The sequence below is a fragment of the Mustelus asterias genome, chromosome 2 (assembly GCF_964213995.1).
Source record: "Mustelus asterias chromosome 2, sMusAst1.hap1.1, whole genome shotgun sequence".
Lineage (NCBI taxonomy): Eukaryota > Metazoa > Chordata > Chondrichthyes > Carcharhiniformes > Triakidae > Mustelus > Mustelus asterias.
In genome coordinates, this window is record NC_135802.1 from 146,385,268 (window position 1) to 146,411,660 (window position 26,393).

The 26,393-nt window shown below is 44.8% G+C and overlaps 1 protein-coding gene across 2 annotated transcripts in view; it reads right to left on the reverse strand.

The window, feature by feature from the left end:
* nkd2b (NKD inhibitor of WNT signaling pathway 2b) overlaps positions 1-26,393 on the reverse strand; it is a 129,270-nt gene that overhangs the window by 27,766 nt on the left and 75,111 nt on the right. For both annotated transcript variants that reach the window (XM_078229103.1, XM_078229091.1), the window contains exon 4: positions 15,161-15,218. In XM_078229103.1, the coding sequence (XP_078085229.1) occupies positions 15,161-15,218 (58 nt within the window). The remainder of the gene's footprint in view (positions 1-15,160; positions 15,219-26,393) is intronic.

Genomic DNA, 26,393 nt, shown 5'->3' on the forward strand with positions numbered 1-26,393 from the left:
ATAAAGTGGGTTTTTTTTAAAACGCCAAGGTCAACAGGAAGAAGTGCGATGTTTATATGCTTGTGGCACATGTCTCCAGGCTCTGACCACTGTTCCTACCCCCAACGAGCCAGAGATCACAGCCAAGAGAATTTAGAGGGCAGCACCATGCGAACACACAAAAACCCACACTCCCAGTGCATGGAATTGTATAACTGACATCAAGTATCGTTAAAACAAACACAACTACTTTTGCAGGAGGAGCACCTCGGGCACAAATGTCATTACCATAGTGCCAGTCAGCACAGTTTTACATTGGCGCAGTCACGCCCTTGACGGAAGTGCCCGTATAGGTAACCCCAGCCTGCAGCAAGAGTTTGTGAAGAAGCACGATCCTGGTGTCACACAGCCCAACCATAGATAGACATCGGAATTTTCCCATCCTGCCCACCACGGGAATAGTAGTGTGCAGGATGGTGGTGGGGGGAGGCATGCAAAGGTCTGTTGACCTCGGGTAGGGTTTTCCATAGATCTGTGGAATCTCCACAGCGCAGAAGGAGCTCACCGAGAACAATCCCACCTTGGCCCTATCCCCATAACCCCATGTTTTGACCATAGAAACCCTACAATGCAGAAGGTGGTCATTCGGCAATCGAGCCTGCACCGACAACAATCCCACCCTAGCACCGTAACCACACATATTTACCCTGCTAATCCTTCTAACCTACACATCCTGGGACACTAAGAGGCAATGTAGCATGGCCAATCAACCTAACCTGCATATTTTTGGAGTGTGGGAGGAAACAGGAGCACCCGGAGGAAACCCGTGCAGACACGGGGAGAATGTGCAAACTCCACACAGACAGTGACCCAAGCCGGGAATCGAATCCAGGTCCCTGGCGCTGTGAGGCAGCAGTGCTACCCACTGCACCACCGTGCCACCCACTGCACCACTGTGCCCTGCTAATCCCCTGACAAAGGAGCAATTTAGCATGGCCAATCAACCCCGCCCAGAATCTCGATAGCGCAGAAAGAGCTCAGCGAGCCTGCACCGACGACAATCCCACCTAGGTCCTATCCCTGTAACCCCACGAACAAAGGGGCAATTTAGCGTGGCCAATCACCCTAACCCAAACACCAGCTCATGCAATGCCAGAATATCCAGTTTGAACCACATAGGTTCAATTAATGAACCTGGACCGCACTCAGCAAACAAACGACTGCAGCAGCACCACGAGGCAGCTCACCGCCACCTTCTCAGGAGTATTTAGGGATGGGCAATAAATGCTGGCCTAGCCAGTAATGCCCACAGCCCATGAATGAATTTTTAAAATGCTGCAAGGTGGGCCCTGCACGAATGTTTCTCAAGGGGCCAGGCAAGGTAAAATTGTCAGGATAATTATTCTGGGGTGTATCTGAAGGTGCTGTCGTGAGTTCTTGGAATTTGCCATAAAAGGTGTTAAAGCATCCTCACAGGGAGGGCAGAGGAGCAGGTGACCTGGCCACAAAGGGACAAGGGTTGCATTTATCGTGTTTTATTAACAGCATTAAAGGGTCCAGGCTGCAGAGAGAGAAAGTCCAGCAGAATGCCCTCTTGTCAAATTGGAGCTGGACTCTTCCCATACCCCTCAATAGAGACAGGCCAGTGAATGGATGCCCTCGCCACTCGCCCATATGCTGCTGGTTCACGTTCCTCACAAGCCCTCTACTGCAGAACCCGTCTTCCACCTCGCCCTCCGATGGCAAATCAATCATCCTTTCCCCACCTCCTATTCCTAAATATACCGTAAGTAGTCTCACAACACCAGATTAAGATCCAACAGGTTTATTTGGCATCACGAGCTTTCGGAGCGCTGCTCCTTCATCAGGTGAGTGATACCAAATAAACCTGTTGGATTCTAACCTGGTGTTGTGAAACTTCTTACTGTGTCCACCCCAGTCCAACGCCGGCATCTCCACATCATGCCTAAATATACTGTTATGCTATCTTTTACACCAACCTCGGAGGACAGATGAATCAGGTACCAAAAATCTACTTGGGTCAGGAGTCAAGTGAAGTGGGGGGGGTTACAGTTTAACTTGACAGTTAAGGCTGACTGTCTGTTTGCAGGTTCACGAGAGGTTGTCAGACCAGGAGCAAATTTAAAATTTCCCACTGTGGGTTCAAATCCCACCAATTTCGCCCCACCCAGCCCCAACAATCCCCCATCCTGCCAACAGCCTACCCCCTCCTTTGGCTCTCTGATCTCGGCGCTCCTCCAATTCCAGGGTTACACGTTGGCATGGTGGTTAGCACTGCTGCCTCACAGCGCCAGGGACCCGGTTTCGATTCCCCGGCTTGCGTCACTGTCTGTGTGGAGTCTGCACGTTCTCCCAGTGTGCGTGTAGATTTCCTCTGGTGTTCTGGTTTCCTCCCACAGTCGTGCTGGTTGGGTGCATTGGCCATGCTAATTCTCCCTCAGGTGTACCCGAACAGACGCTGGAGTGTGGCGTCTAGGGGATTTTCACAGTAACTTCATTGCAGTGTTAATGCAAGCCTACTTCTACTAATAAATAAACGTATCCACCCCATTTTCTTTGCTTTTCCCCAAGTCTCTTTCCTTCTTTAAGATGTTCCTTAAAATCTACCTGTCCTAGTATCGCCCAGTGTGAGCGAGTGTCAAATTTTGTCCCGATGGCACTTCTTGGGACATTTTACTGGCGTAAGGAGCACTATATAAATACAGGTGGTTGCTGTCTAGACAGGACAAGCAGATGGATTACACCTCAGTTGTAAAATTCCAGGTACAGTTCCCTGCTCAATGTTGGCGTTATGCTTGGGCAACATTTGTCCGTGATCTTGGTTTTAATTTAAAACCAGAAGCAGTAAGGAGATCACGCCAGCCAACCTACCAGGTGAAGGGTTACATTAACAAAACCGATACTGAACTGGCTGCTAATAGCAAAGTAGCTAGAGTCCTCGAGATCATTGGTTTGAAAGAAAAAAAGAAATAATTTAGCTCCATTAAGCTTTGAAGCAACCATGAAAAGGAGCAGTCTTCAAATTTCAATCCAGCAGACTGAAATCATTTACTCTACATGTGAGATTATGGAGAATAATGGATACCTGGAAATGATTAGCAGGCTATAATCTCACTGCAGAAGGGTCAAACAGTGCTTTTTTTTAAAAAAAAAGAGAAACATGTGAAAGTGGAGATGAAATTGGAGCCTAATAATCACTCGCAGCTATGAATCATTTCACTTTTTCTCCGGTTAAGTATACATATGGACAATTTACTCCTTGGTGCTCAGCTAGGGGTAGCTTTTTGTTTGGTTTTTAAATGTTAGCTCTCAAAATTGTGCTTCTAACACACTAAACAAAACCAGGTGGCTTGTGGATATCTCGCGCAAAAGGTCTCTGGGCCCTCTTTTATTCCATCAGTAAAGCTCATTTGACACCAGTGTGGTTGGGGGCAATAATAATCCCCATTTTTGTTTCGGCCTGTTTCAAACTAATATTCAAGAATGAAAAGTTTTAGCTGCCGATACCAGGAACCCACAGTCCAGGATTTTAACTCCGGCAGATGAGGACAATAGAAGATTGGACCGGGGCTGCCAATTGATTGGGTTTGCTCATGCACCCCATTCCACCAACACAATCAAATTGATATATTTTAGAAAATAATATTTTACGACATGTTCATGACTTTGGATTGAAACAAAAAAAAAAATGCTAGATGAATGGGGTGGCACTGCTACCTCACAGTGCCAGGGTCCTGGGTTTGATTCCAGCCTCAGGTCACTGTGCGGAGTCTGCATGGGTTCCCTCCGAGTGCTCCGGTTTCCTCCCACAGTCTAAAGATGTGCAGGTTAGATGGATTTGCCATGCTAAATTGTCCCTTCGTGTTAGCGGAGTAAATGTGTGGGGTTATGGAGATAGAGCCTGGATGGGATTGTGGTCAGTGCAGACTCGATGGGCCGAATGGCCTCCTTCTGCACTGTAGGATTCTATGATTCTAACTCAGGTCTGGGGGCATTTGTGGAGAGAGAAACAGTTAACGTTTCAAGTCCACATGGTCCTTATGAAGAACTGAAACAGGATAGAAAAATATACTTAGAGAGAGGGTGAGGCAGAATAGAAAGTCAATGATAGGTTGGAGCAACTTTGGATCTTTGGTTTCCGACCTCACATCTGTCTCTGTTGTAGACTAATTGGAAACTGATTTTGTAGATTAGTCAACTGCTATCATTGTATCACGTGGCTATCAAGATGGTAGAAAGCAAGCTAGGTACATTAAGTCTTTTATTATCCAACTTTCCCTATGTTCCCATTATAATATCTCCTGAAGCATTGATGGCAACAAGAAACCAGATATCAACTTACCAATCGCCATACATTTAGGTTGCAAGAAGGTTTATGACATGTTACAGTAATATTCTGACACCAAAAACATTGTTAGCGTACTTTAGATTATCCCCAGAGACAAGATCAACTAAACTGAAGAGATCATCAATCTTAATTTTGCTATGATATGGCAGGTGGTAAGTGCCAGGTTGGTCAAATCCCAAAGGGAAACTTGAACAAGCTATCACAACAAATTGCAATTCGTGTTTTATGAGAAGAAATCTAAAATCAGGAGAAAGAATTTCAAATAATTCAAAACAAATTTCAGATTTTAAAAATCAAATTTAAACATTTCGTTAAAAAAAAGGAAACAAAATAAAACTCAGGAAGACACAAGGTTCTACAGATTAAACAGTACTTCGACAAAAATTTCCCAAAATGTTTCTGCTGAATTAACTCCGAACTAAACATCCCTTTTAGGCAACAGTCCTCATGGATTTTAATCTACAAAAGAAAAAAATCCAGTATTACCACATATCCACTGCTGCTAAAGGGGGGGGGGAGCCTTACACAAGCTTTTATCTCTCTTTCCTTTGATACTGGGAAGCCCAAGCTCATCTCAAACTTTGCTGACACAAACGCTTCTCTCTGTGGCGGCAGCAGTTGTTTTTCCACAGATCCATTTCCAGCACACACTGGTTTAGGATTTCATAACCACATTCATCAGTACAGCCTTAATTCCCTCTTTAGATATGGATTTTTCTCTTTCATCTTTAATTCTATTGTTTTACATTTCTTTAGAAGTTCTTTTTCACAGAATTTCCAGGACTTAGTTATTTTATGGCTACTCCTTTTATTTTTGCGTAAAAATTATTATTTTGCTACATCCCAGTTACAATCTATGCCAATTGTACATGTTCCTTTTGAATTACAAGTTAACTTCAAGTCACTTCCCTTATATTCCCAATGTAAATTTCTATTCATGCTGTCCACTGGTATCCCATTTTAGCTCTGCTCAATCCCACTTCAAACTCCTTGCTTTCACACCCAACTCCTTTTTGATGTTTTCAACCTTGCCGTCTACTGTCTTCAGTTTAATCAAGTTATTCACCCCCATACTCACACAAGCCTGTTTCACAGTATATCAATGATACTGGGTAAATAAATATTTTTTCACAATATCCAATTAAACTTTCAAATATATGCCCAAGCTAAAGTAACACTACTGGGATTACAATGGTGGGATTTTCCAGCCCTTCCCGCCAGCAGGATCTTCTGGTTCCACCGAAGGTGACACCTTGAGGTGGAGAGATGGGTGAGCCGGGTGAGCCAGGCAAAATGCTGTCGATGTTGGTGGGACAGGAAGATGCCACTGGCAGCCAATGGCGAGCCTCCTCTGCCACCGAAAAAGATGCGGAAATCCCGCCCAGTGTTTCTCTGATCTCCAAAAATAAAAGCAACTATCATAATGCATTTGTTTTTTTTTGCTGATGGGAAAACAGAGAAAGGTGACTTTGACCAGTACAAGTGAACAATAACATAAACTAGCAAAATAAAGGGTGGCACAGTGGTTAGCACTGCTGCCTCACAGTGCCAGGGACCCGGGTTCGATTCCAGCCTTGGGTGACTGCCCATGTGGAGTTCACATGTTCTCCCCGTGCCTGTGTGGGTTTCCTCTGGGTGCTCTGGTTTCCTCCCATAGTCCAAAGGTTAGGTGGATTGGCTTTCTATTGTCAGGGGGATTAGCAGGGTAAACACGTGGGGTACAGGAGTAGGTCCTGGGTGGGATAGTCATCAGTGCAGATTCGATGGGCCGAATGGCCTCTTTCTGCACTGTAGGGATTCTATGCAAGAGCATTATTTCTGTGCAATGCGGTCATGCTTCCTGACAGAAAACAACCATCATCTATTATTTCTTTGAAATCAATTGCTCTTTCCTTGTATTTCTCAACGCTCTTGAGGAAACTAGCCTACCTTCAAAAGGTTTCAAGTCGGTTTGCTTCGATTTAAGCAGTTCAGCCCACTTCAGCACCTTTGAAACAGCTAAAAATAGGATTCAGACATCTTCCAATCAAAAACAGAGCTGCCAGCCGTACACACAATGGAATCAATCGCGCAACACTGTCAAGGTTCAATTCTTGATGCCAAATACTCTCAAACTGATAACATGAAAGGAACTGTCAAATCATAAAAAAAGTTGTACTAATTTATGATAGGACAGGGTTTCTGTAGACAGTTATTCTTTTGTCTATTCCTTATGCATGGTAATTAAGACTTTAAAAAGGTACGAGAATACTTTTGTCACAATTACCTTGGGAATAGATTTTGTTTCCAGGAGACTTCTGCATCTTTGCCATGGTCCTCATCTCAACAAATGACTTTTGGATTTTAAAATAAAAAACTAGGTCTGGCTATGATTTTTCTTAATTATGTACAAGGCCATGACACTGCTCAATAAATGCCTTTTATTTAATTTTTTGACATTATGGGCCGGATTCTCCAGTCGTTCACGCTGATGGAATTCTCTGGTCCCACTGCAATGAACGGAGACTTGGCTGAGCACCAAATTTTCCGTCCTTGCTGACGTTGGCAAGGGCCAGAGAATTCCGGCCTTCATCGAAAACTAACCCATGGAGCTCAACTGCAGTAGGTTTGCCCTTGGGTTGCATTTTCTGCTGTCTTTGGATTGGATTAACCGATTTTACCTACGTTGCCCGATTTGGAAAAAAAAATAATTGACTACATAAGCCAGTCACCAAAATACAAATTTTTACAAGATGAATTCCTCACCCTTACTTGTTCCTTTGGCTGAAATTTTCTGGCCCGTCCCGCCGGCAGGATGTTATGACCCTGTCAATGGCAACCCACCCCCGCGGCACTTTTCCTGACGGTGCTGAATGTGGGGCAGGCAAAACTTTGCAGATATCGGCGGGGACTACAAAATCCCGCCTCTGCCAGCAGAAAATGTACTGGGGGGGGGGGGGGGGGGGGGGGGGGGAATGGGGAATACCGTTGCAGGAAATCCCACCCTTTATGTCCTGTTGTTGGTAATCAGAGGATCATTAGCAGCGAAGCAAACTTCAGATGTGATGTAGAGTTGCCGGCGTTGGACTGGGGTAGGCACAGCAAGTAGTCTCACAACACCAGGTTAAAGTCCAACAGGTTTATTTGGTAGCATGAGCTCCTTCATCAGGTGAGTCACACCTGGTGTTGTGAGACTACTTACTGGAACTTCAGATGTGGAAAGAAAGAGGAAGAAAAATGAAAATGGGAAAACAAAAAGCAAAAACAAAAATCCAAAAAAAGGAGAGAAAGAAAGAACGTAAAAAGGAAAGGAGTGATTTGGTGAAATAAAGATAGAAAGAAGCACAAAGCTGTCGACAAAACATTATTAACCATAAGGAGGGTCATACAATTTCCAGTATAGGTGACCAGAAGGAAAAAAGGTCTTTAAGCCATGCCCAAAGCATATTGAATATTTGGTAATGCAGACACATCACAATGTTCAAAATAAAATCACGAAATTTCTACCCTACTTTGTCCCACATCACCACCGTAAACAATGGATTGTGCGGGAGCTGAAAAGCTTCTGCTGACCCTTGAGCTTTCAATTTAAGACGCTAATTGATCGAGCCTTTTTGTAAGCAAGCACCATTACCAATAGCGGTTTTTATCCAGCCGTGACTGATTAAGAGGTTGTAGACATGCATACGTCACTGGCAAGTGACATATTTTAAACGAGACATAATTGTCCCTTTCAAAGCAGAAAGCTGCCCATGACTTATTTAATTAGAGCCCGCTTTTAGAATGCTTAATTTTTCACACACCAATGAAGAGAATTTAGCAAACCCTCAAAAGGTGTTGTTGGCTGTTCCGTCACCATGACACTCTGTGCATGTGAATGAGCGGAACAAAATGATTCCGCTGAAATACTTTTGTCGGTCAACAAAGAAAAATAAAAGCACATTGAGCAGATAAAAGAAAAGGAAGCCCAACAAAACCAAATATTGGAGAAGTGCCCAATAGTAAACAAGGGCAATATATTGCATTGATGACCATTTAATATTCTCAATTATAGCCAACTGAGTAGCCACTGGCAATTGATGTCCACTCGAGATGACAAGTCCTATCGCCTGTCAGGTTAAAGGTACAAAGGTGGTAACATTTTAGTGTGGCGACTAGAGGAATTTCACAATAACTTCATTGCAGTGTTAATGTAAGCCTACTTGCGACACTAATAAATAAACTGCAAAGAAGTTTTAAACGAGGCTCAAACTTATAGTTACCAAAATTTGACAGCCAATTTAAGTTAAAATAACTTTTTCATACCATTTCACTCACACATCTAAATAGGAAGGAATCCCTTCTCCAACGCACACACACGCTACTTCCTAATCTGTTTCCGCACCCTCAGGTACCATTCCCAAGACAAGCAGGTACATAATTAGTTCAACTCCCCAGCCTGCTTAACAGCCAGGATGTACAAGCTGCCACATTGGTAGGTTTCATCCTTAGATTTTCCTCTTTTTTTATCTGCAAGTGGATTATGTTGGCAGGGATTGGGAGTCAGGTCACATGAGGAATTGTAGCTGCTACATGATGCTGATGTCCCACATGCCGACCTTAGAATGCAATTTCTTTTCATTAAAAGGGTTTCGTTTTAGTGTGTGTTCTCTCCGGACAATGTTAAACTTCTACAAAAGCAGAAATTCCATCATAATGGCAGGTCAACATTTAGCAGAGCTGAAATCAGCGTTCTTAAAGGTACACGCTGACCTAGATAGGAAGAAAACTTGCATTCATATAGCGACTTTCACCTTCACAGCCAACTGACTAATTTGTGATAAAAGTAGTGCTGGAAATACTCAGATCTGGCAGCGTCTGTGGAAAGAAATAGAGTTAACGTTTTGAGTCAAATATGACTCTCCTCAGAACTACTTTTGAGATATAGTTCAGTGCTACGATGTAAAAACAGGTGTCAGGGAACAGGTGCACAGCATGGTCACAAAGGATACCAATGAAATAAACGGTCAGATAATCAGCTTCAGTGACATGGAACGTGTGTTACATATGGACCGGGATGGTAGCACAGTGGTTAGCACTGCTGCTTCACAGCTCCAGGGACCTGGGTTCAATTCCCAGCTCGGGTCACTGTCTGTGTGGAGTTTGCACATTCTCCTCGTGTCTGCGTGGGTTTCCTCCGGGTGCTCCGGTTTCCTCCCACATTCCAAAGATGTGCGGGTTAGGTTGATTGGCCATGCTTAAATTGCCCCTTAGTGTCCTGAGATGTGTAGGTTAGAGGGATTAGTGGTTAAAATATGTAGGCATATGGGGGTAGGGCCTGGGTGGGATTGTGGTCGGTGCAGACTCGATGGGCCGAATGGCCTCTTTCTGTACTGTAGGGTTTCTATGATTCTATGACATTGGCGGAAAATCCCTTTGTTCTTAAAACTAGTGGGGCGGCACGGTGGCAGAGTGGTTAGCACTGCTGTCTCTCAGCGCCAGGGACCTGGGTTCGATTGCCGGGTTGGGTCACTGTCTGTGTGGAGTTTGCAAGTTCTCCCCACGTCTGTGTGGGTTTCCTCCGGGTGCTCCAGTTTCCTCCCACAGACCAAAGATGTGCAGGTTAGGTGGATTGGCCATGTTAAATTGCCCCTTCGTATCAGGGGGACTAGCCGGGGTAAATGCAAGGGGTTATGGGGATAGGGCCTGGGTGGGACTGTGGTCGGTGCAGACTCGATGGGCCAGATGGCCTCCTCCTGCACTGTAGGATTCTGAGTATAATTGAATCTCTTGTATCTGTTCAAAAGAGCAAACAGTGCCTTAGTTTAGTGACCCAACTGAAATACACCTTCAATAGTGCAACATTCCCACTGTACTGCATTGAAATGTCAATCATGGCTAATGGGTAGAATAGCCCCCCTCTGTCATGGTGCCACCACCTCCCCTCCGTAATGGTGCCCCCACTTCTACTCAGGCCCTGCCCCCCCCACCATGGCCCCCATTCCCCACTCAGGCCCAGCCCCTTGGCACTGCCAGTGTTCAATGCGCAATGCGCAATGTGGTGGAGGCAAACTCAATAGGGTCTTTTAAGAAACTCCTGGATGAGTACATGGGACTTAATAGGATGGAGGTTTATAGATAGGCCTAAAAAGGTAGGGATATGTTTGGCACAACTTGTGGGGCCGAAGGGCCTGTTTTGTGCTGTAGTTTTCTATGTTTCTAAGATGTGGTAAATCAAAGGATAGGGACAAAGCAAAAGAGGAAAGTTATTATTATGGAAATGAAAAAACAGACTCTGACAGGAATGGATAAAGAGTACATCATCTGGTGAGACTTGAGGTTTTGAAAAGATTAAAAGGATAAAACTAAAAGCTATAAATCTGAATGCATGAAGCATTCAAAGCAAAACAGATGAACTGTGAGTGCACATAGAAACAAACCAGTATGATTTGATGGACATTAGGGAGGTATGAGTGCAGGAGGACGTTGATTGGGATCTGCATGTTGAGCGGTACAGAACATTTAGGAAGGATTGGAAGTGAGAAATGACAAAGATAAATTGGGAAAGCAAGCTGTGAAGACAGCAAAGAGACTACAAAAGGGAAAAAGAAAGGTTCAGTGAGCGAGCAAAGATCTGGCAGAAAATGTGTTGTCAATTTTGGCAGGAAGAATGAAAGGGGAGCATATTTATCTAAATGGAGAGAGATTGCAGAGATTTGAGATGCAGAGGGATCTGGATATCTTAATGCATGAATCACAAAAGGTTATAGTGCGCAGGTCGGGCAAGTAATTAGGAAAGCTAATAGAATGTTATCATTTATTACGAGGGGAATTGGATGCAACAGTACGGAGGTTATGCAGAGCACTAGTGAAACCACATCTGGAATACGGTGGACAGTGTTGGTCACCTTATATAAGGAAGGATGTAAATGCATCAGATGATGTTCAGGAAGGTTGACTAATGCCTGGAATGGGTGGGTTGTCAGAGGAGGAAAGGTTGGATAGGCTTGGCCTGTGTCCGCTGGAGTTTAGAAGAACACGAGGCGACTTGATGAAGCACAAGATCCTGAGGGGTCGTGACAGGGAGGGGAAAATGTTCCGTCTTGTGAGAAAAGGGGTCGCCCATTTATAACAGAACAGCCCCTCCCACCCCCCAGGTTCCAGTCACCGGCGACCCTGGCCTACTTCCTCCTGACGGTTACCGGCATCGTAGCCAGGAACGGCAAATGGAACCTCGAGTCCAAGGCAGGGCCAGCCACCGACCTGTGCTGCACCCCTGGGACCGAGAACTCATACTACACCAGCTTCCTACAGAAGCACCAACTCCCCCGCCTGCTCACACCACACAGCATGTTTATCCATTTGCTTAAAATGTTTTAAAATTTCCCGGATTGCTTTCGATAGCCACCAGCAGATTGATGCTGATTCCAGGAGATTCCCAGCCCATTTGGAGGATTGGCAATCCAAATACTAACACGCACCAAAAACCTGTTCATCCATCATTCCAGGCTGACTGACCCACATTGGCCCCCGACTCAGCAACCCCTTGCCCCTCCACTAGCCGCACAAACCTTCCGAGTTCTGTGCTCCTCTAATTCTGGCCTCTTGAAAATCCCCAATTCCCATTACTCTTGGCCTTCATTCCTTTTGTTCAATTCCCATTCTCTGGAATACCCTCCCCTACTTGTTGTTTACACCAACAAGTTGCACCTTCGCACTTTGACTCTATAGTTACAAAAGCCCACCAATGCCTCACTTTCTCAGAAGACTAAGGAAATTTGGCATGTCCGCTACGACTCTCACCAACTTTTACAGATGCATCATAGAAAGCATTCTTTCCTGGTTGTATCACAGCTTGGTATGGTTCCTGCTCTGCCCACGAAACTAGAGGGTCGTAAATGAAGCCCAGTCCATCACGCAAACCAGCCTCCCATTCATTGACTCTGTCTACACTTCTCGTTGCCTCGGAAAAGCAGCCAGCATATTTAAGGACGCCACGCACCCTGGACATTCTCTCTTCCACCTTCTTCCGTTGGGAAAAAGATACAAAAGTCTGAGGTCACATATCTACCGACTCAAGAACAGCTTCTTCCCTGCCGCCATCAGACTTTTGAATGGACCTACCTCGCACTAAATTGATCTTTCTCTACACACTAGCTACGACTATAACACTACTTTCTGCACTCTCTCCTTTCTTTCTCTATAAACGGTATGCTTTGTCTGTATAACACACAAGAAACAAGACTTTTCACTGTATACTGATACACGAGACAATAATAAATCAAAAACCTCTTTGATCAAGCTTTTTAAAATCACTTGCCCCAATATTTCACACAGTTCATTGATAAATTTTGTTTGATAACACTTGTATTCTATTCCATGACTGATTACAAGCAAGGAGGTAATGTTGGAGCTGTACAGAGTGTTGGTTAGGCCACAACTGGAGTACTGTATGCAGTTCTGGTCACCTCACTATAGGAAGGATATGATTGCATTAGAGGGGATACAAAGGAGATTCACCAGGATGTTGCCTGGGATGGAGGATTTGAGCTTTAAGGAGAGACTGGATAGGCATGGATTGTTTTCTTTAGAGCAGAGAAGGCTGAGAGGGGTCATGATTGAGGTGTACAAGATTGAGGAGAATGGACAGGGTGAATCGGAAGTAACTGTTCCCCTTGGTTGAGGGAGCACAGTTTTAGGGTGAGGGCAGGAGATTCAACAAAACATTCCTTCACTCAGAGGGTAGTGTGAATCAGGAATGTAGTGCCTGGGAAGATAGTGGAGGCTGGAAACCTGACAACCTTTAAAAAATCATAACATTCAAGGATATGGAACAAGTGTTGGAAAATGGGATTAGTGTGACTTTAGTGATAGTTATTGTCGGCGCAGACTCGATGGGCCAAATGGCTTTTTCTGTGCTGTATGACTCTATAAAGTTTCATGGAACTTTATATTTTTATTACATTGAAGGATCCATATCTCCCCTTAGCTTTAATCTCCTCCAACCCTATAACTCTTTCATCTCCCCAGCCCTCAGAAGATGCAGCAGTTTAAAGAGGAGGGGTTGAACTGGATGAGGGCTGTTCTCTAATGGTTTTATGGATAATATATTAGCATGGATAGAGGATTGGTTAACTAACAGAAAGCAAAGAGTGGGGGGTAAATAGGTGTTTTTCTGGTTGGCAATCAGTGACTAGTGGTGTGCCTCAGGGATCAGTGTTGGGACTGCAATTGTTTATAACTTACATAGACCATAAGACGTAGGAGCAGAATTAGGCCACTCGGCCCATCGAGTCTGCTCCGCCATTCAATCATGGCTGATTCTTTTCTCATCCCCATTCTCCTGCCTTTTCCCCATAACCCCTGATCCCCTTATTAATTAAGAACCTATCTATCTCTGTCTTAAAGACACTCAATGAACTGGCCTCCACAGCTTTCTGCGGCAAAGAGTTCCACAGATTCACCACTCTCTGGCTGAAGAAATTCCTCCTCATCTCTGTTTTAAAGGATCTTCACTTTAGCCTGAGGTTTTACCCGCATAGATGATTTGGAGTTGGGGACCAAGTGTAGTGTGTCAAATTCGCAGATGGCACTAAGATGAGTGAGTGGCAGAGCAAAGTGTGCAGAGGACACTGAAAGTCTGCAAAGGGATATAGATAGTCTAAGTGAGTGGCTAAGGGGCTGGCAGATGGTGTACAATGCTGGTAAATGTGAGGTCATTCATTTTGCTAGGAGTAACAGCAAAATGGACCATTATTTAAATGGTAAAAAATTGCAGCATGCTGCTGTGCAGAGGGACCTGGGTGTCCTTGTGCATAAATCACAAAGTTGGTTTGCACGTGCAGCAGGTAATTAAGGCGGCAAATGGAATTTTGTCCTTCATTGCTAGATGGACGGAATTTAAAAACAGGGAGGTTATGTTCTAGCTGTAGAAGATGCTAATGAGGCCAGACCTGGAGTACTGTGTACAGTTTTGGTCTCCTTACTTGAGAAAGGATATATTGGCACTGGAGAGGGTGCAGAGAAGATTCACTAGGTTGATTCCGAAGTTGAGAGGGTTGACTTATGAGGAGAGACCGAGTAGAGTGGGTCTATACTCATTGGAATTCAGAAGAATGAGATGAGATTTTATAGAAACAAAAGATTATGAAGGGAATAGATGAGGTAGAAATAGTGAGGTTGTTTCCACTGGCAGGTGAAACTAGAACTAGGGGGTATGGCCTCAAAATAAGGGGGAGCAGATTTAGGACCGAGTTGAGGAGGAACTTCTTCACCCAAAGGGTTATGAATCTGTGGAATTCCCTGCCCAGTGAAGCAGTTGAGGCTACCTCGTTAAGTGTTTTTAAGGCAAGGATAGATAAATTTTTGAACAGTAAAGAAATTAAGGGTTATGGTGAGCAGGCCGGTAAGTGGAGCTGAGTCCACGAAAAGATCAGCCATGATCTTATTGAATGGCGGAGCAGGCTCAAGGGGCCAGATGGCCTACTTCTGCTCCTAGTTCTTTTGTTTTCAAATCAGCTTCAAGGCAAGACTAGATTTCACCACAATCAAAAAAACATAATGCTCCTGTGAAGCACCTTAGGATGTTTTTAAAGAGCGATGATGCTAAACAAATGCAATGTGTTGGAGGAGTCTCAGCGTCTCAGAGAAAGATGGCTTATTCATTTTGACCGAGAGCCTTCATTGGCACACAAGAGTTCTGACGGACAAACCCACCCAAAACAATCAGCTATCTAGATATCGGTTGACCAGCTAAACATCTGCCTGCTATTTGGAAAATTCTGGATTTCCAGCACTTGTAGATTCCCATTTTAACTCCACAAAAGAAGCAACTATATTTCATTCTGCACTCACCCTCCAGGGGGCACTGGTCATCAAGGAATTGCCCTTTCAGTTCAGCCCTCAATAGCTCCTGCAAGAGAGAAAGAAATCTATTACAGACAAGGAACAGATGTGGTTGAATAGGAAGGAATCTCGAGTCAATGAGTCATTAACACAAAAGGATAAGCACTTCCCTGCACAGAGGGCCACAGATAAAAGTGGCAACAGGTCCCATTAAGCACTTTGCAGCTTTAAACATCAAAATGCAATCCCACCGTTCAAGAGGAATTGCCTGAAAGGACTCACTTAACCTCTAAATTTTTATTTTGGAAAAAAGAATATTCTACAAACGCAGGTGGGTCATTTTACTGGCAGTACGTGGGCACTTCTTTACATAGAACTGTACACTGCAAATGGGAGACTTCCAGCTCAACATACTTGTTCTTCAAAAGTATGAGTCCCCTGATCTTTCTCCCGACCACACTGCAGCAGCCACCACCCCCCCCCCACCCCCCAAATCTAATCACTTTTCTTTATCCATTTCTCTTTTACACACTGTTCTGACTCCCATAAGACATAGGAGCAGAATTAGGCCACTCGGCCCATCGAGTCTGCTCCACCATTCAATCATGGCTGATTTTTTTCTCATCCCCATTCCCCTGTCTTTTCCCCATAACCCCTGATCCCCTTATTAATCAAGAACCTATCTATCTCTGTCTTAAAGACACTCGACAACTTGGCCTCCACAGCCCTCTGCAGCAAAGAGTTCCACAGATTCACCACTCTCTGGCTGAAGAAATTCCTCCTCATCTCAGTTTTAAAGGATCGTCCCTTTAGTCTGAGGTTGTGCCCTTTGGTTCTAGTTTTTCTTACTAGTGGAAACATCCTCTTCACGTCCACTCTATCCAGGCCTCGGAGTTTCTTTTAAGTTTCAGTAAGATCCCCCCTCATCCTTCTAAGCTCCGAGTGCAGACCCAGAGTCTGCAACCGTTCCTCATACGACAAGTTCTTCATTCCAGGGATCATTTCCCAAATGTTTTTGGTCAGGCATTTCCAAGGTCACACATCACCAGATAAGAACATTTTCCAACCCATTCTCTCAATCTTTTCGGTCAGATGTTTAATTAATTTCCTTCCCCCATTTTAACTTGCTGAGAGCCTCACGTCATTTTGCACACCTCCATCTGACTTCCCCATAGCCTTCTTCATTCTAAAGATATGTCGCCTCATTTCTCCGTGTCTCTCCATAGCTGTAGCCGGCCATCTTGGTAAACCTCATCTGTACCTTGTCCACAGACAGTGCACGCTTAAGACAACCAACCTGGACAGCTTGTTAAGTGTGCTATGATCAATGATTTGTGCAGGTTTAACATTAATATTTTACTTTTGTGATCTTATTTACAAAACTGTTTTGTTCGATAAATAATTGATCAACATTTTTAAACAGATTTATCTCCCATTTTTAAAAAGATTTGTACATCTAAACCCCTAGGTTTAGATCCTCTTCTCCAATTCTGGCCTCTCTGCATCCCTGATTTTCTTGGTCCTGCCACTGACCGCGCCTTCAGGACACTTGGGTGCATTGTACAAACAATATTTAGGGAAGTCACAGAATAGAGCTTGTATCAGAGATGGTTTTGGAACCATCTACCTAGAACGTAAAGATAGTAGAACATAAAGACAGAGGAGAAACATTCTCTGATGATGGGCAAAAAGGAATTTCTGCACAACTGATGGGTCAAATTGAAAACATTCCCCATTTGCAACTTACACAATTGCCAGTACAGAAACTCGCCATTTGGCCCAATGTATTTATGCCTTCACAGGGGTCTCCTCCCATCCCTTCAGCAAATCCACATACACCTCACTCCTTTAGTCACCTTAAATGTATCTGTAAATTATTTACAGAAATTTAAGAGAAAAAGAGTGCATCTTCTGGGACCCAACCCAACAGATTCAAGAACAGTTTCTTCCCTGCTCTTTGGATGGTCCTTTCGTACATGAAGCTAATCTTTTTCCTGCACCATACCTGTAACTGTAACACTATATTCTGCACCCTATCCTTTCTTTTTCCCTTATGGACTTCATAAACTGTAACGGCAAAACATATCGTTCAAGTAAAGTTTATTTATTAGTCACAAGTAGGCTTACATTCACACTGCAATTAAGTTACTGTGAAAATTCCCTAGTTGCCACACTCCGGCACCTGTTCGGGTACATCGAGGGACAATTTAGCATGGCCAATTCACCTGACCTGCACATCTTTGGACTGTGGGAGGAAACCGGAGCACCCGGAGGAAATCCATGCAGACACGGGGAGAACGTGCAAACTCCACACAGACAGTGACCCAAGCTGGGAATTGAACCTGGGCTCCTGGTGCTGTGAGGCAGCAGATCTAACCACTGCGCCGCCCATTTTTAAGTGCACAAGAAACAATACTTTACACTGTATCCCAGTATATGTGACAATAACAAATAAAATCAAATCTCCTCAAACCTCACTTTTGTATCTGAAGCAGTTCTCAAGTTAATGATAGCTCAAACATTTTTTGCCCCCCCCGCCACTCTGGAATCTGCACCTGTAACTCATTCATTCAATCGATTATTCTTGCCTGTGGAGTTAAAGCTCCCCAGTGAAATCTGAGAAAGGCGGTAATCTCCCTTTCTGACCTCTAATGGGGCTCACTGTTTCTGACGAGTGTCAGTGTAGCTTGCTTCAGTTCAACCCAGCCAACATCCAGGAGATTTTTCCTTCCCTGTCCCTCCAAAGCAGACCCGACATTTCTCAGACACCTTCTCGTCTATTAGCACCATCGTGAATCATCTGTGAGATGGCTGAAAACCTTTAAAGGCAGAGGGGGAGGTGTACAGATTCCTAATCTACTGGGAAGCAGCTGGCATTGATCAGGAATTCTTGAAGATGCACCAGGATTTACACACAGAAATGAGAGCTTTTGGGCTGAGTGAAAACGTTTTGTTGCAGACAAGTGGACAAATCCGTCCTTTAAAGTTTTAAAAGTTTATTTATTAGTCACAAGTAGGCTTTCATTAACACAGCAATGAAGTTACTGTGAAAATCCCCCAGTCGCCACACTCTAGCGCCTGTTCGGGTGCACAGAGGGGCAATTTAGCATGGCCCAATGCACCTAACCAGCATGTCATTCGGATTGTGGGAGGGAACCGGAGCACCCGGAGGAAACCCTCGCAGACACGGGGAGAATGTGCAAGCTCCACACAGACAGTGACACAAGCCGGGAATCGAACCCAGGTCCCTGGCGCTGCGAGGCAGCAGTGCGAACCACTGTGCTACCCCACAAACACATAATTTTACCAAAGCTCGTGGGAGGTTAAAAGAATAAGATCAAAATAAATCTTGACGGTTTAGCCACAAAGCAGTCAAGGGGAACAAAAAGACTAGCTCCGATTTACAGTATTTCACTGTTGTTATAACTGGACTGCATCTCTTGTTTAATTAAAAGAGTCATGATTCATTTTAAAAGCTCTGAATTAGACACTTGGTAAGCTTGTCCCCGAATACATGCTGGTAACTGGTTAACAAAATTCATAGATTTCTTAGGAATATTATGGGGCGTAAGGGAGACTGAACACTGGATAAATGCCTCGTTTCCCGCCTTGTTCACTCCTCCCCTGCCCCGTCCCGTACGATTGAGTGGCACCAAGCATAAAACACAACAATGTTTAATGAATAAACAACTCAATATTTCTCATATGGTTAGACCATTTGGGGCTCATCGCAGCTTGAAAGAAAAAGTTATACAACCCTACATGTAATGATGCAATACAGCAGGAGGCATTTCAGCCCATCGTGCATCTGCTAGTACATTGGTGGTTAGCAACGCTGCCACACAACGCCAGGGACCCAGGTTCGATTCGCGGCTGGGGTCACTGTTTGTGCAGAGTTTGCACGTTCTCCCCATGTCTGCGTGGGTTTCCTCCAGGTGCTCCGGTTTCATAGAATGATAGAAACCCTACAGTACAGAAAGAGGCCATTTGACCCATTGAGTCTGCACCGACCACAATCCCACCCAGGTCCTACCCCCATATCCCTACATATTTTACCCACTAATCCCTCTAACCTACACATCTCAGGACACTAAGGGGCAATTTTAGCCTGGCCTATCAACCTAACCCACACATCTTTGGAATGTGGGAGGAAACCGGAGCACCCGGAGGAAACCCACGCAGACACGAGGAGAATGTGCAAACTCCACACAGATGGTGACCTACGCCGGGAATCGAACCCAGGTCCCTGGAGCTGTGAAGCAGCAGTGCTAACCACTGTGCTACCGTGCCTCCCACAGTCAAAAAGATGTGCTGGTTAGGGGCATTGGCCATGCTAAATTCTCCCTCAGTGTACCTGAACAAGAGTGTGGCGACCAGGGGATTTTCATAGCCCATCGAGTCTGCACCGACCACAATCCCACCCAGGACCTATCCACGTAACCCCACATATTTACCCTGCTATTCTCCTGGCACTAGGGTCAATTTAGCATGGCCAATCCACCTAACCCGCACATTTTTGGAATGTGGGAGGAAAGCGGAGCGCTCGGAGGAAACCCACACAAGACAATGGGAGAACTTGCAGACTCTGCACAGGCAGTGATCTAAGCCGGGAATCGAACCCGGGTTCCTGTCGCTGTGAGGCAGCAATGCTAACCGCTGTGCCACCCCACGGGATCTTTTACATCAACCTGAGATTTACTGGCTCATCCAAAAGATGCACCTCCAACAGTATAGCATTTTCTCTGAACTGGAGGCAGGCTGGATTAAATGTACAAAAGTGAGACTTGAAACCACAACCTTAAGATTCAGAGAACTGATTAAACCAAGCTGGCAGATGATGAATCAGCCACCAGTCTTACATTGTACCCAACTTCCATGTTGACTAACGTTAATGGAAATGGACGTAAAACAGTCTGCCACCTCACTATTGCAAAAATTACCATCCACGTTTCTGCATCTTGCTCATGTCTGCAGTTCAACATAGGAAGAGGTTCATGCTCTGGGTCTGTACTCGAGGAAGTTTAAAAGGGCAAAGGGGGATCTCATTGAAACTTACAGAAGACTGAAAGGCCTGGATAAAGTGGACGTGGGGGAAGATGTTTCCATCAGTAGGAAAGGATGGAATCAGAGGGTACAGCCTCAGAGTAAAGGGACGACCCTTTAGAACCGAGATGAGGAGGAAGTTCTTCAGCTAGAAGGTGGTGAATGTGGAACTCATTGCCACAGAAGGCCGTGGAGATCGGGTCATTGAGTGTATTAAGACAGATAGATAGCTTCTTGATTGATAAAGGGATCAAAGGTTAGATTTGATTTATTGCCACATGTATTGGGATACAGGTGAAGTTTACGGGGAAAAGGGGGAGAATGGGGTTGAGAAATATATCAACCATGATCGAATGGCGGAGCAGTCTTGTTGGGCCGAATGGCCTAATTCTGCACCCACATCTTCTGCTTGAGAAATCACTCACTGAATGGAAGATACAATGGTTAAAAGAGCCCAGGCATTGAGTGTTAGATGACATTGTTTTACATTTGGTCTTGGTCAATGTCCCTTTTCAATTTTCTTTCTTCTTTTGAGCCTGTTTATTTCAAATGTAAGAGTTTTAAGAACACCAGGTTAAAGTCCAACAGGTTTAATTGGTAGCAAATGCCATTAGCTTTCGGAGCGCTGCTCCTTCGTCAGATGGAGTGGATATCTGCTCCCAAACAGGGCATACAGAGACACAAACTCAAGTTACAGAATACTGATTAGAATGCGAATCTTTACAGCTAATCAAGTCTTAAAGATACAGACAATGTGAGTGGAGGTGTGACAATGTGAGATACAGACAATGCAAGCTTGCCTGGACCTGCAGAATCTCACTGGCTGTCTTGTCTGGAGACAATACACATCTCTTTAACCTGTGCCTAATGCTCTCTCCACTCACATTGTCTGTATCTTTAAGACTTGATTAGCTGTAAAGATTCGCATTCTAATCAGTATTCTGTAACTTGATTTTGTGTCTCTGTATGCCCTGTTTGAGAGCAGATTTCCACTCCATCTGACGAAGGAGCAGCGCTCCGAAAGCCAATGGCATTTGCTACCAAATAAACCTGTTGGACTTTAACCTGGTGTTAAAACTCTTACTGTGTTTACCCCAGTCCAACGCCGGCATCTCCACATCATTATTTCAAATGTGTGATACCTTTGAACTTCTTGCTGTGGGCAGCATCTTTCAAATATGGATGACACAACTAGCTGAGCAGGAGCACCGGTCTTTGTTCTAAACTCCCCTCACTTCAACATTGCTCGGCACCAGTGACCAGCATCCGGTACACACCATTCAAATGGAGAGATTCTAATTGCAGAGACAAATCAAAGTGGAGAGATTACTTTCGGGAAAGCTTCTGTGTAATGGAGCTTGGCCGGTTTTGAAAATGACCTCCCCCGATTTATTTAATGCACGCACAAATCAAAAATCAGAAGCGAGAGAGAGAGAGAGAGCCAGTTGCCTTTTCCCAAGATCTGTGGAGTTACTTGCCGATCACCTTTCAACTCTACCATTGCCAGCCTTTGAAGTGGAGTCGGGTTACCAAGCAGCTGTCATCGCTAGGAGAGGAAGAAAAAAGGACCAGGTGACATCAGCCCCAAATCCACAACAACCTCCCATCAGCAGCAAGCCTCCCCTTTTCATCCCCACGGAGTCAGAAACACTACAGAGCTTTGTTCCGACACTTCCTCTCGGAAAGGTAACCTTTATGAGCCACTCATTTCAGTCAACAGGTCGGCAAGAACATTGTGCGCACTCACTCAGTGCAGAGTTTCCTAAACAACACAACCTCCTGGACAGATGCCCGTGGATAGACAGGGGGTGCAAGGAGAGGGCCGGAAGTCACAGATCTGATAACACTATCTTAGCAAAAGATAACCTGGGTGACCCGTGAGCTCCATAAACATCCTCCTGGCACATTCTCCGTACTTGTTCCCAGAAGAAAGAGTATTTTTTTAAAAACTTTTTTAAAAAGTTTATTTATTAGCGTCACAAGTAGGCTTACATTAACATTGCAATGACGTTACTGTGAATATCCCCTAGTCGTCACACTCTGGCACCTGGTCGGGTACACGGAGGGAGAATTTAGCATGGCCAACGCACCTAACCAGCGCATCTTTTAGATTGTGAGGGGAAACTGGAGCACTCGAAGGAAACCCACGCAGACACGGGGAGAACGTGCAGACTCCACACAGACAGTGACCAATGCCGGGAATCAAACCTGGGTCTCTGGCACTGTGAGGCAGCAGTGCTAACCACTGTACCACCAAGCCACCCAGCATGGTGGCACAGTGGTTAGCGCAGCTAACCACTAGCACAGCGTAGGCAAACTCCAATTTCATGCTGAAACTTTCAGAATGGTGTTACAGGGAAGTATATCCAGAGATCTGCAAATGCCGCAGCATACTAGGCTACGGATCAAGCGCTGCAAAATGGGGTTAGAATAGATGGGTGCTTGATGGTCGGTCGACACAGAAAGGCTGAAAGGCCTCTTTCTGTGCTGTAAAACCCTTATGACTAAGGCTTTTAAATTTCTTGTAACCTACTAATGTGCTGATATTCTAGACGGCCAGCGAAAATAATTTTGTCAATAACATTAAAAAATACATTTTTAATGTAAATATTACACCACTGCATATTGATTGGGTAATGGAAAAATCTGGTTTTACAAAAACAACTATCTTCCCTACTGTCCAGCTCTGGAAAAGCTGCCTTTGTCTGGTTCCAGAGCGTCCCTGGCACGATGATCCCTTCCTGACCGCACTCCCATTACCTCCAAATTCCTCCTTAGTCCTGGGGAGAACTATTCATGTCTTCTTTGAAATAGTGCGGCACACACCATCATTACTGCACGAAAAAGTCGGACTATTTTTGGGCAGATAGCGCTGGAGTGGGACTTGAATTCGCAATGTTGGGACTCGGAAGAGAGAATGGTATTGCTGGAGTCACAGCTGAGATTTTTAATATTACTAATGGAGAGATCTACTGCTCAAGGACACTCATCAACCATGCTGCCCCATCCAGCATCAGGCTTCCTACTGACCAAATACCACAAAGGCAAAGGGAATTATTTCCTCTGCTATCACCTTGCAACCCTCCCTAAACCTCTCGCCCTTGGAGATGCTCTTTTTATATCCCCTCCCGGTGGTCATCTGTCCATTATCGCTTCACGTGACTCACTGTATAGTTGTGTTTGATAAGTTCCTGTGAAATGTCTTGGAATGGTTTACCATACTGGCGGCATGGTAGCATAGTGGTTAGCACTGCTGCCTCACAGCGCCAGGGACCCAGGTTCAATTCTGACCTTGGGTCACTGTCTGGGTGGAGTTTGCAGGCTCTCCCCGTGTCTGCGTGGGTTTCCTCCTACATTCCAAAGATGTGCAGGCTAGATGGATTTGCCATGCTAAATTGCCCATTAGTGTCAGGGGGACCAATAGGGTAAATACGTGGGGTTACAGGGATAGGGATTGTTGTTGGTGCAGACTCGATGGGCTGAATGGCCTCCTCCTGCACTGTAGAGATTCTATATTAAAGGCACATAAGTTGTTGTTGATCAACCACTCAATAAACATCTAACAGTATTCCAAGTTTACAGTGGGTGTAAGTTCAGAAGATTAGGAGGAACCTAACTTACACAAGGTTTACTTTATTCGGGCAATTTTAAAAATATAAAAACATGGATTCACTTATGAAACAAGAACATACATGTTCTGTTAATTTGGAATGCAAGCATCTTATACCAGGAAACACAGCTCAGTTGATGTTCCCTACAGTGAAAGGAAATTAAATAGCTCACAGCTTCAGGCAAACACAAAAAAAATAAGGTCTCATGCAGACTTGAAAGATATTTAATACTTCAAACTTCTACAAGAGTTTATAGTCTGATCCAGAATGTTCTAGGTCAAGATGCAAATTCATCTTGTTTTTTGTAAAGAAAAAACTAGTTTATTGACCAAATTATTTCATACCAAAATTGCATTAATATTGTCTGCTAGATCCAAATCCTTATCGAGAAGCAATAGATGCATCGGTCGCATCGCACACTCGCTCTCCATCTTCTGCCATATTTCACTGCTTATTTATATACCTGAGTGAATCGCTTGTACTCAGTCCATGTCAAGTAAAATCCTGGCCCCTGTGACTGCTCAGATTTAAAGACAATCACTTTCAGGTAGGAATTGGATATAGGAAGGGAAAGGAAGTAGTCAGAGGTTACAGGGAAAAACGTCAAGAGTGATTGGCATTAATTGGGTAGTTTACACAGAGGCATGATGGGCTGAATGGCCTCTTTCTGTGCTGTATGATTCTTTGAGTTTTTTTTGCAGACACCTCAAAGTCCACTTCTTTTTTTGTTTGTCAAGGAGATGTGGACATCGGTGACTGGACCAGCATTCACTGCCCTTCCGTAACTGCCCTTGAACTGAGTGATTTGCTCGGCTATTTCAGTTAGGAGGCAACCACATTGCTGTGGAGTCACAGGTAAGCCAGACCAGGTAAGAGTGGCAGATTTCCATCCCTAAACTGACATCAGTGAATCAGATGGGTTTTACGACAATCGACAATGGTTTCATGGCCATCATTAGACTTTTAATTCCAGATTTTTATTGAATTCAAATTTCACCATTTGTCGTGATGGGATTCGAACCCGGGTGCCCAGAGTATTGGGTCTCTGGATTCTACTGCAGCAGAGCTGGATCTTGGAAATTAATGGCAAGATTTTTGTGTTGGGACAAAATGGGAGTCATAACCCCAGCACTAACAGCCTCCTCCTGCTCTTATTCTGTGTGTTCATAAATGGCTACCTTCCGCTGCCTGTGGGAAAACTACCTGCAGATGGGATGGGCACACTGACCAGCAGGGAAAATCTGCACTCCCACACTTCCCCCTGCCCATTTGGGCTAAATATCTGCCCTAAATGACAAGAGAAGGCAATGCGGAAAGGGAAAAAACATGTTATTAGACAAGTAGTCCAAAACTTAAGTTACAAAAACAAACTGAACTTTGGGAAGGGAGGAAGGCCAAGGCGGCCCATTTTTGACAGTCTTGGGTTAGTAAGTAGTCCACTTCCTTGGGTAAGAGGGGTCATAGAATCCCTACAGTACAGAAAGAGGCCAATCAGCCCATCGAGTCAGTACCAACCACAATCCCATCCAGGCCCTATTCCCACAAATCCACACGTTTACCCTGCTAATCCCCCTGACACTAGGATCAATTTCGCATGGCCAATCAACCTAGCTGCACATCTTTGGACTGTGGGAGGGAACTGGAGTACGGAGGAAACGCACGCAGACACGGGGAGAAAGTGCAAACTCCACACGGACAGTGACCCGAGGCTGGAATCGAACCTGGGTCCCTGGCACTAACCACTGTGGGTTCAAGTCCCACTCCAGGCACTCTAGCCCTAAATCTAAGACAACGTTCCTTTTGCAGTCGAGGGGAATGCTGCACTCTCAAAGAGACGCCACCTTCCAGACGGGGTCATGGCTGCCTTCTCAGGTGATCACAAAAGAGCAAACAGTGACATTTGAACAAGAGAATAATCCAGGGAATCCTGGGCATTTCTCTCTCAATACAGTTGGTAGAACCTTGCTGTGCACAGATTGGCAAACGGCCGTGACTACACCTCCAAACTACTTCACTGGCCGTGAAGTGTTTAGGGACGCCCCCGAGGTCATGATAGATAAACACAAATCCATTGCGTTCCTTTCCCTTTGTGCGGCTTAAACCACTATTACCGATTGCTCTTTTCTTTCAAGCCAGGGCCTCAGCCAGCTATTTAATTACAACCTCCAGATCTGGAGCTCTCTTTCCCTTCTTTAAAATAAAAGGGAGGAGGCAAGTCTGGCACACAAAGCCAGATGTGGAAGTAGCTCAGCGTCCAGCAGTTATTTCCTCCGAACCACAAACACGTCATCTCTCCAAGGGGTTTTATACCAGTCCCAGGGGAGTAACTGCCTTTTCCCCATTGGCTGACTTCCATTTCCCTTCCTCCCAGCTCTCATTCCACCCCCTCCCCCCTTCGCCAGGAGTGATCAAAGCCAGAATTTGCTTTTTGGCGAGTGCGCTGTTTGGGAACGAAAAAAGACAGAGGACGTAATTTTTTTCACAGCTCAGCCCCATTATTTACAGCACATTACCTAAACAATCAGCACGCCCAACATGTCAAGTCATTCCCACAGAGCAGATTTCCAATCATACATGCATACCATAAC